Source organism: Polypterus senegalus, chromosome 18, assembly GCF_016835505.1.
Source record: "Polypterus senegalus isolate Bchr_013 chromosome 18, ASM1683550v1, whole genome shotgun sequence".
NCBI lineage: Eukaryota > Metazoa > Chordata > Cladistia > Polypteriformes > Polypteridae > Polypterus > Polypterus senegalus.
This window is the reverse complement of record NC_053171.1, coordinates 93,008,847-93,020,854: the sequence shown is the minus strand read 5'-3', so window position 1 is coordinate 93,020,854 and position 12,008 is coordinate 93,008,847. Positions and strand designations below refer to the sequence as shown.

The following is a 12,008-nucleotide window of genomic DNA, read 5'->3' as shown; positions in this document are numbered from 1 at the left end:
TTGTCTTGTACCATCAACTATTTGATAATCACCATTAGTTAATATGCCTCACTGGGCTTCACCTTTGCTGTTGCAAAGTCAGGACAAGAGCCGATGAACATTGTCACTACAAACTGGCTTACTGAAAAGTAGACATGCAAGCATGGGAACGCTTCTCACATTTAACCACCTTTAATGTTATAGAAAATGCAAACTGGAAAAAAAAAAAAAAACAGAATTACCTTCACTCATGCAGAAAACTCTCAGAAAAGCCAAAAGCTGAGCTGAAATTGGAGGTTCACTGCAATGCAGTGCAAAGATGCTAGACCTGATCAAAAAAAAAAAAAAGCTAAAGTTACCTTTTACAATTTAGACACATGGCAGAAGTTGGATGTAGTTTTAAACAAACACATTTTTTTTAATAGTTAAAACTCATCGACTCTCCTTCTACAGTATATTGTTTTGAATGACAGAGGCAAAAAATAGAATAAACTAAATCTACAAAACATTATATTATAATACAATAACTTATTTACTGTACACTTTTTACGCATTACCATTGACAACATTGTGGTCTATAATTAGTATCATTCTCATTTCATAACAAACTTCTAAAAAAAGTGAAAAAACAAAACAAAAAAAAAACCCCAAAAAACACAACATCTGACATACACATAAATACGGGCATGCAAAATAAATTCATTGGTCCACAAGTGACACTGTTATCCATTTAAAATCTACATTTTTCCATTAAGAAGAATATCTCTCATTACTACTAAAATATGAGAACTGTCATCCTGATACCTATCTTACAACTTTTTAAAATGTCTGTTTCCTAATTTAAAAGACCCATTAACACAAAACTCTTTCTGCTTGATATTGGATAATGCTTTCAGTTATCCTGCAATGCCAATGTTACAATGCTGAAGGAGACAAAGACTGTCATTTATAAACAATAAAATACCAATATATAATCAGTCCACAGTGTTTTATATCTAAGCGGTGAAAGTAAACTCTCATTTATACTATCAGGATGCAGCATTTCTTCCTACTGATTAAAATAAATGTAAAAACTAGCTGCAGATTAACATGCTTTTAGCATTACATTTCAAGAGATATTTCAATTTTCCAGTATACACCAATCAGCAACAACATTATAACAACCTGACTAATACTGTGTACGTCTCCCCTACTAAAACAGCTCTGACTTGCGGAGGCACTCCACAAGACCTCTGAAGGACTCCTATAGTATCGGGCACCGAGACAATAGCAGCAGATCCCTTGAGTACTGTAAGTTGTGAGGTGGGTCAGCCATGGATCAGACTTGTTTTACCAGCACATCCCACAGATGCTTGATCAGATTGAGATATGTGGATATTGGAGGTCAAGTCAACACCTTGAAATCTTTGACATGTTAATCAAAACACACCTGAACAATTTCACTGTGGGGCAGGGTGCATTATCCTGCTGAAAGATGAAACTTCCATCAGTGAATACAGTTGCCATGAAGAGGTGTACGTGGTCTACAACAATCTTTAGGTAGGTGGTAAGTGTAACATCCACATGAATGCCAGGACCCATGGTTTCCCAGCAGAATATTACCCTGAGCATCATACTGCCTCTGCCCGCTTGCCTTGATCCCATAGTGCAACCTGCCATCCACATGACCTAATAGACAACTTGATTATCAGACCAGACGACCTTCTTCCATTGCTCCATGGTCTAGTTCTAACACTCACATGACCTTTGCAGACGCTTTCAACAGTGCCAAGGGAGCAAAGTGGGCACTCTAACTGGTCTGAGACTACATAGTCACGTACACAGAAAGCTGCAATGTACTGTGTATTTTGACACTTTGTCAGGACCAGCATTAGGTTTTTTTTCCAAGTTGTACTACAGTAGCTCTTCTGTGGGATTGGACCATATGGGCAATTTTTGCTCCCTGCACGAATTAAATGAACCCCACCCATGACCCTGTCACCGGTTCGCTGGTTGTCCTTTATTGGACCATTTTTGGAAGGTACCAACCACTGCTAACTAGGAACACCCCACAAAACTTTCCATTTTGGAGATGCTCTGACCCTGTCATTTAGTCATCATAATACAGCCCTTATGAAAGTCACTCAGATCTTTATACTTGCCCATTTTTCCTGCTTCCAAAACATCATTTTCAAAAACTGAATGTTTACTTACTGCCTACTACATCCTACCACTTGACACAGTAACGAAACAATCAACGTTATTCATTTCACGTTTTAGTAGCTTTAATGTTGTGGCTGATTGGTATATATAATTTGCTTACACTTCTATATATTCTACACTAGCTGCACATTTAACAAACTGAACAATAATATATAGTGTGAAGATTTCCTCTGCCTTTGCCATTTTATGGTGCACTGTTGTAATTAATTGCTAAGCTTGGGAATGTACAATGAATCACTACAAACATACAAGGAAAAGCCTAATTTTGAAGAGAGTTCTTGTACTTTACTTTGTGTTTATTATAATCTTGTAAATGACTTTAGTAGACTCCAAAGCATTGACTCCAGGATAAGACTGGTGTTTTTCTATACCTCTTTAATTCTGCAGTCCTGTGGTCTCTTCATACCATAAATTGCAGATGGAGATAATATGCAGCATATATTGTAAAAAATACATGTTGTTAAACTACTTAAGAGTAATAAATCTAAAATTTTAATACAATTTCTATATTTGTAGGTTAGTATACAGTACAACTGAAACTAATTGCTACCTTCATGCGATTCTCTTCTGTTTTTCATTCAGTGTCCATACAGAAAAATGTAATTTATCTAAGGCATGCATATAAAGCACATATCAAACTGTGTCAGTTATTAAGTATGGATGAATAAAGTTTGAGATCTTTCATAATTATATGAAGTTACCAAGGGGATAAGTTCCAAAGACGTGTGCATAGACCCTTTAACAGAGAAAGGACCGCACTGTGTAAAAGAATCTGTGCAAAATTAAAGATATCCTGAATTTTAGAATGATGTTTTCTAAATGTACAGCACTTTATCTTTAAAGGATGATTACATCAGAGATAGAGAGAGAGAGAGATAATGGAGATAATTGTCTAAAACTTTCTGCGTACCCATAATTTACATGTTACAGCGTAATACAGTAGATTCAGAAGTTATTCAGATCACTTCATTTGCTTTGTGTTGTAGATTTAATTTCACATGAATAAATTTGTCTTTTTTGTCTATTAATCTATACTATAAAAACAAACAGATTACAAGGTTTCAGAAAGGTTTGCAAATTTAATAAATATCAAAAATTGAAGTCTCTCAATTAGTATTTGGGGAGAGGTGGTGGTAGGGGGCACACTTAAATGATGAAAAACACAAAAAGAAATACCTGAACATCTAATAATGATAATATTTACTCAAATTTCACATTATTCCTACCGATTACCCATTTCAGTTCTAAAGAGTAAACTTTCCTGTAAAATATCCATCAACAAAAGCCAAGTCACTGGGAAAAGCAGGAATTGATCTAATGAAGGTATGTTTTACTCCTAGAGAATTATATCTACCATGATCAAGAGTAAGCTGCTTTTCTGATTATTTGACTGATGTCTGCATCCAATACACACTCTGAAACACAGCAGCAGGTATATGAGCATTAAGAGGAGTAGCACCACTATATATGCAACTGAGTACAGAAAGATACAGCATCTCACATTATATAGTAAATGTAATGAAATCAAATTTAAAAATCATATCTAATAAAATTAAAGTAAGTAATGCGGTATGGGAGCAAGAGTTTAAAAATCAAGGGAGCGAAGGAGCCCTTGTTTTGTACACTGATGCAACAATCTTATATGCCCATGCACTAATAACCCAGAGAGAAACTGGCATATAGTCATACAGTTATTATAAAACCAAAACATAAATAACGTGTTGTGATGTGGGTGGTACTATTAACCAAGTAGCAGTAATTGCAAATGAAGGAAATTTTGTTATACAGTACAAAACCCTGAAAAGTAAAGTTAGGTTAGGTTTTTTTTAATTTATAAATAAAATTGAAATACAAACGATTACTGTAATTAACTAACAGATGTTTTGTAGGTTCCATTTAGTCAACTAAAGTACAGGAACTGTTTTACTGGAAGTGTTGGGTCGGTTTTAAATCTCAGTACCAGTACTAAAACAATAAAAAAAAAAGCCAACTGTTGATAACTCCCTAAACCTCCCATCTCAGAGCTGCTACCTTCTCCAGCCCACAAGCATACGTGTCTCCGCACTATCACGCGCCTCTCTTGAATGCTGAATTCCACATGTCATTACAAGGAATCCCCACTGGAGTCTACAGTGTGTTTATATAGACATATATAAATAAAAAAGCAAGGTGTGGAGTTCTCCCTTGGGGATACGAGTCAGAAAGTAATACATATATTGAACTGTAAGAGTTTCGGGGGTGGTGAGGTGAATGCTACATGTATGGAGTCTGAATGTGATGTGTTTGAAAATTAAACTTTACTTCCACTACTGAAACTAACAAAATGCTGGTATTGTACAGTTTTAAAACTTTATCAGTTCTGGTATACCACACAATGCTACATGTTACACACAACTGTGAAAGATGAGCTGCTGAGGTGAATCTTAAACTTTTTTCTCTTCAATAAATTATAAATTACAATATTAACCAATTCCACTTTTTGTATTAGGGGATAATTAAAATATACTTCAAAATATGTTCATGCAAATTATTATTTTAACTTGGGTACTAACTGATATGCTGCTATACCAAAACTGAAGAAGACAACCAATGAGAAAATTGAATTACTGAAAATTAAAAAGATAAAATATTTTACTTACGATGGAATACCAGCACGTGCCAGGACTTCTGCTTTCATGGCATACAGTCTTTCACTTTTACTCACTCCTAGTTTTATTTTCACTCGGTCATGTGAATTGTTATCAAAGAAGAAGCCATTATGAATAACAAATTCAGCATTTGATCGTGTTCCATAGAAAATATAAATCTAAAATAAAAAAGTGTTACACATTATTTGCTAAACGTGGCAAAAGTGTTTTACAAATTTAAACTTTATATCCAAAACCTTAATCAGCCATGATATCAAAGAAAAATCTTTCATTAGATATTTAACATTTTACAATTATTGTCCCCAATCAGGGTAAGTCTGGTGAAAATACCCTTTATAGTAGTTAAAACTTTTAACCTAGGATATACTCCGCATATAGGGGGATTGTCAAAGATATTTATTTTCAAATCTTATCATGGATGTTTGAATTTACAATTTTGTGTCATTAAAAGATATTTACTGTTGTTGATTAGCCATTCTAGAGTTTTTCTGTTCATAATACTTTGGCTCATATTCCTGCTGAAAGTATATTTTTTCTCTGTATTCTTCATGCAGGTCTTTAGCACACTAAAGATGGTTGTACTTTTCATTTTCCTTTCTCTCCTGATGACTTTTCTGATGCTTGCTGATGGAAAGCATCTTCATACAATAATTGTGTGACTGGTCCTGGGGTTTATGGTAGACACAATTATTTGGACTTTGACAAAAAAAAAAAAAAAGTAAAAAATCCGTTTAATCTAACCATTACCCATTATGCCAAAGGTTTACTATTTCACAGAGCTGCATGAAGTATTGCATTTGTCTCTTTCAAATATTCTGAATTATTTAAACATTTTAATAATGAATTCTGTAAAATCTTCATGCAGGTCCTGGAAATACAGCCACTCTGAGTTAAGAATAAACACCATGAGCTGATTTTACATGTGATTTGAGTATAAATTAATGGTTAACAAAAACACGTTTTCTTGTTTTAACAGTATAGTGAGCAAATTCATAAGTATAGTGCATATGTCTAGGCAATGTCTTTGTCAGTTGCTAGCGGCAGTAGCCGGATTTTAAATTATACAATTGCTTCCAAATTTTGTGAAATTTTAATATATTTCCTTTTTGTTGTTGCCTCTCTGGGTGTAAATTAGAAAACAAAATATGTTTAGTCTTGGGTAAACATTATTATGTCCAAATTGTAAAAATGTTAATTGAAACATTTGGTAAGTTCAGTCAGTCCAATTAAAGGGAATATCTTGGGCTAGCAGTGTAAAACCTTTCACAACCAACTAGGTCTGGCTCTTCCCTATGTGAACTTCCCATTTAAAATATATTAATCAACAGCTGAGGAAGAAATGACTAATACTTGTCTAAAAACAATTTTAAAAAGATTTTGCTCCAGGAAACCAGTTTGAGATGCTTTGCTAAATCATTGAACTATACCGAGAGTGCCTGGCCTGCTAATATCACTCTATACTTGAAAACTAAATATTTTAGGAAACTAAGAAGAATTTAAAAACCTTATTTAAAGATCCTCCCTTCCAGGCAGCCTTGTTAACTGAAAAGAGATTCACTCTACTGTACTTCGTAGAGCTGACTGATAGATTAGCTATGGATTTGTACACTTACTTTACTGAAACATAACAAAGGTCAAGTGTTTTATTCTTCCATACTGATAAAAACATTGTGACGGAATTTTACAAAGGTGCAATAGCTTAAGGACCCAAAAGTAAAACTTTGCTAAACCTGGAAGAGTAACTCAATACTCAAGTGATAAATAGATTTAAAAAAAAACAAAACAAAACAAAAAAAAAAAACTAAGAGCATCTCAAAATCCACACAGCTTATTCTTTCACTATTACAATGGAACAACGGCATAAAATATTAGCATACTGAAACAATCCGTTCATGTGTTCTTTATCTGTGGCACTGCTTTCTCAATCCACTCTAAAGGGTGCTCAAAAATATCAGTAATTAGCTCTGTATCAGTTAGAAAACTACATCTATATAAAACAGCAGCGATACTGGCTTCCCTAAAGTCATATAGAAAAGATGCTATATAAATAAAATGTATTTTTTATCATTATTTAAGAACCGTTTCCTACTGTTTATTCTGTAAGCACTGTACTCTCTCCAAGCTTATAGAGAGAAGAGTAATGTGTTGTTCTAAGCACACATCTTGACTGTTTAAATGCATCATCTGATATATAGAGGCAGAGATAAAAAAAAAAGAGTCCATAAAATGGTTAATAAAAATTCCAACTCCATGACACCAAAGATACATGACTGTATTCATCTACATTACACAATTAATTTCTTTAGAAATATAACTTGAGACAAATTTTATAAAACACTCACAAACTGTGCTTAGAACAGCACCAAACAGAACTGATGTAACATAATGTCAGGGCAGTAACTATAATCTGTTTGTGATTGATGCCATGTTTATTTCATATTCAGCAAAAAAAAAAAAAAAAAACTGCCATAGCCAGAACCAGTCAGATATGAGACCAAGAACCGTTTTAGGGGTTACATGAGGGAGTGGTCAGAATCAGGGACTGAAATGTCAAAATGTATATATGCTACAACAAAGTTATCATCAGGAGGCAGAAAAAAAAAGAAGACAAAACACATAAACAGAGATAACAAGGAGCAAGACAGAGTCAATATCCAAACACTAAAAAGAGTGTTCACTCACTTGAACACATACATATATATCTCCTTTCATCTAATTTGTCCATTTATTACTAAGGGGTAGGCAAAGGCATGTCTAAGGCACAACATTAGTAAGGTATGGAAAAATGCAGGAAAGTGGCCTCAAATGAGGTTGCAGGATGTCAATCGGAATGAAATGGTCACATGTATACAAATCTTAAAACTATCACAACAACCCCCTTTTTCAGGTAAAAAATGGACCCAAGTTTCTTACATGAATTGATACACACAATATTGTTACAACGACAAGCTGAAATACATTTCACAACAGCCAGCTTGCTGTGTAAATTGATAGAACAGCAGAATTTGAACGGAGATGATATCATGGGGGAAGGATTAGCAAAGCGTCAACTGGCACATCATGTGTTTGCTTTAGATGACTTGCAATACGCTTACAGCCTAAGCCAGAATGTAACCAAAATGGTGCAGGATGCAGGAGACAGAGGCTCCTAGACACAAATATGTAATATAAAAGGTTTTTTGGGCATAAAATACAATATTAAATTAACTTACAATTTAGGACCTACAGAATCTGAAAAAAAAAAAAAAAAACAGGAAAACTACATTTATCTAAGTGAAATATTAGTTATACAGGGTGCCCACAAAAACAGACAAAGTTTTTAAATGATTATAAAATCAAAAAACTTATTGGAATGTTTATAAGTAAGATGACGGAAAATACATTTACTCAAAACATTTATTCTTTTCCACAACCTACTGAGGTAGGCAACTACCTTTTTCAACAAGATGGGGCACCACCGCACTGGCATCTCGCTGTCCATAATTTTCTCAACGAGCGCCAGCCAAACAGATGGATTGGTCGCGCAGGACAAAATGACCATGTGTTCCTCAAGTGGCCTCCGAAATCACTTGACATTATTGTTTGTGACTTTTTCCTTTGTGGGTACATGAAAGACAGAGTGTACGTAACTTCACCACCCACAACTATGGATGATCTGCAGGAACACATCACTGAAGCTATAAACGCTTCATATGCTGTATATACTTCGGAGAGTCTGGTCCGAGCTCGATTATCGCATCGATATTTTCCGAGTAACAGGTGGGGCACAAATCGAGTGTATGTAATCAACAAATACCATATGAAACTTGATGACTTAATGAAACTGTAGCCTCAAAAGGTGAAAGAAAATGTCAATAAAATTAGATATTGTAACCATTTAAAATCAAGCAGTGTTTTTGTGGGCACCCTGTATAATAATACATATGACAACAAATCACCTATATAAGGTCTTTATAATGTCTCAAGTCTATTTATTCATTAAAATTCAAATTGTTGCAAATACATATAATTTCTTTTATGCAGTAATGATAGCACTAGTTTGCCTTTATATTATTTTCTTTACATATATTTTAACTATAGTGTTTGACCCTGTAGTTAGGATATAGTGGGTTGGATAATGGATGGATGTTTGACACAATGCAATTTTTCTTTTAGTCTTTTTCAGTTTAGAAACATCCATTTTTAGTTAGCATTAAATATTTGCATGCTTTTTCTCAGTTTTTTTTTCTTACTTGTTCCATAATAACTCTGGGATGTTGGAATAGTAGGCAAGTGCATAAATGCATACTGCTAATCCCATACAGTAATTTTATGTGTTATCACATTTTCAACTTTGCAAAAATAAAATGCTCTTTCTATAGCCAGCCATAGTACATGTATAGGCCTGGATATTCACTGGCAAACTTAAGACTGTCCTGTACATGTGCTTTCTTGAGCAGGGGGGCGTTTCAGGCATGCAAGATTTTAATCCATTATGGCGTAGTGTGTTACCAATGGTGTTCTTGGTGACTGTGGTCATAACTGCCTTCAGATCATTAATAAGCACCTTTTGTGTAGTTTTGGGCTGATCCCTCACCTTTCCCAGGATCATCCTCACCCCATGAGGTAAGATCTTGCATGGAGCTTTAGACCGAAGGCTTTTGATGGTCATTTTATATTTCTTCCATTTCTGAATAATCGCACCAACAGCTTCTCACCAAGCTTCTTGCTGGTGGTCTTGTTGCCCATTCCAGCCTCGTGAAGCTCTACAATTTTGTCCCTGAGGTCCTTTGACAGCTCTTTGGTCTTGCCCATGGTGGTGGAGAGGTTGGAATGGAAGAAATTGATTCTGTGGACAGGTGTGCTTTATATACATAACGAGTTGAGATCAGGAGTATCTGTAATTGATTGATTGACTGATTGTGGCACACAGCCAATCTGTGGGAGCCAGAATTCTGGCTGGGTTGTAAGGGATCAAATACTTATTTCTCTCAATGACATGCAAATCAATTCACAACTTTTGTAATGTTTTTTTTTCTGGATTTTTGGTCTCTCTCATTGAAATGAAACTACCATCAAAATTAGAGACTGTTCATTTCTTTGTAAATGAGCAAACATACAAATTCAGAAGGAGATCAAATACTCATTTCCCCCACTGTATATGAATGGGTATTAAGATGGACTAGCACCCTGCCCAGGTCTTTGTCCTTCCATGCACACAAAGTTGCCAGGATAATGTGTTGCCCCTTTCAATCAAGATATACTTTAAAAAGAGACTACTTTTTAATTAGAACTAAACAAATATTAACACTAGTAGTTATAATACTGCTTTCTTGGCATACATTTACAGAAGGAATAATAGAGTTGGATTCAATGATGAAAATAAAACTAAAAGTATCCTTTATCAGTTAAAAAACGAAAGCAAACAAAAAACAACAAAGTTAGATTTTTTTCCCCAAAAGGTTTACTTTCAGTTCATTTTTCATATCCTAAAAAAATACAGTGTTATTATGGAGTGGCACTGCTGTTTTCATTTCACACCATGTTTAAATCACCAGCATGGTTTCTTTAACAGTAGACCGTTTTTAAATTACTTTGTTTAATGGTAATTTTCCAATGTTCATCTTGCAGTGAAGTGATTTCTTTTTTTGTTTAAAGGTTTTACGGAATGTGTGTTTAACAATCTAAATTATGAATCTTAAATGAAAATGATAAGAGGATTTATAGTTTGGCTATCAAATTACTTTTCTAAGTGTGCCATCTTGAGAGGATTCACAAATATCATATGGCTACTGCTCGCCACTTTCATTTATTTTTGGGCAGGGAAACTTATTTCAATACATACATACATACTTAAAATATAACATGTTTGCTAAGATCATTCAGCAAACATTGAAAACAACAACGTTACTAACTGCTTCAAATATAAGTGTTTTTACATCTGAAAGAACAGTTTTTAGTAGATAGACAGAGTGTGTACTGTTAAATTTTTAAATCACAGACTACTACTCAGTAATGCTCATTCATGTGTGTGTATATGTATGTGTGAATGAGCAAACAAAATAATAATAAATCACACCCTAAAGTATGCACAACTACTTTTTTCAAAATTTCACAGCATTCCTTTACATTAGTTTTAAATTCTGTGTAAACAAATACAGTGGAACCTCGGTTTGCGAGCATAATTCGTTCCGGAAATGTGCTCGCAGTCCAAAGCACTCGTATATCAAAGTGAATTTCCCCATAAGAAATAATGGAAACTCGGATGATTCGTTTCACAACCCAAAACTATTCATATAAAAATTATTAATACAAAATATAAAGTAAAAATACATAAAACAAATTAACCTGCACTTTACCTTTGAAAAGAATCATGGCTGGTGTGAGTGAGTTTCTAAACTCTTGTGGGATTCCACACAACGGGACGACACGCGGAAGAGTGTCCCAAAGCAATCGCAGTCTCCCAGTGCTGTAGCAGTTCGTCATATAAGCGTATCCAAAAAGATTGTGGACATGCTATAAGCGCCTGCCATCAATGGGTGATACAAGGAACATTACAAAGATCCCGTTACAATAAACAACCACACTGTTGCCGTTTCAAGCTGAATAAAGCTGGTGTTGTTAAAGTACTGAGACTCAGCATTGTGTTTTGGGGCGCAAGACGGGGACTCGCACTTCACAGCACACATGTGCACGCAAGCACACACACACAGAGTCACAATTCTGTAGTAAACAGTATATGCTCATACTGATGTTGACTATATGAGTAAGGCACGCAGACTTCGGAGAATAGGAGACGATTGCCCTCAAGAGAAGAGATAGAGAGAGAGATGCGAGAGAGAGCTGAGAGAGAGAGAGAGAGAAAGAGAGAGAAAGCGAGCGAGTGAGAGAGAGAGAGAGAGACGCGCGTGAGAGAGAAAAGAACCATCAGCTCAGCAGACAAAGTGCATCCATACTACTCGCATTGCAAGACATCGCTCGTTTATCAAGTCAAAATTTATTACAAAATTTAGCTCGTCTTACAAAACACTCGTAAACCGAGGTTCCACTGTAGTCCAATCTATTAAAACAACTGCAAAAATAAAGAATTGCTATATTATCACTCATTTCTATCATTGTACGTCAATTAAGCTTTACTTTAAATGACCTTAGACATATTAAACAGTCATCCACATTACAATATTCTCAGTGGAAAAGGAT

At 34.9% G+C, this 12,008-nt stretch overlaps 1 protein-coding gene across 3 annotated transcripts in view; it reads right to left on the bottom strand.

Annotated features, from left to right (window-relative positions):
* The window catches only part of setd3 (SET domain containing 3, actin histidine methyltransferase), an 86,874-nt gene that overhangs the window by 6,975 nt on the left and 67,891 nt on the right, over window positions 1-12,008 (bottom strand). For all 3 annotated transcript variants that reach the window (XM_039741911.1, XM_039741912.1, XM_039741913.1), the window contains exons 10-11: window positions 4,821-4,987; window positions 222-307 (exon numbers count right to left, since the gene is read on the bottom strand). In XM_039741911.1, the coding sequence (XP_039597845.1) occupies window positions 222-307; window positions 4,821-4,987 (253 nt within the window). The remainder of the gene's footprint in view (window positions 1-221; window positions 308-4,820; window positions 4,988-12,008) is intronic.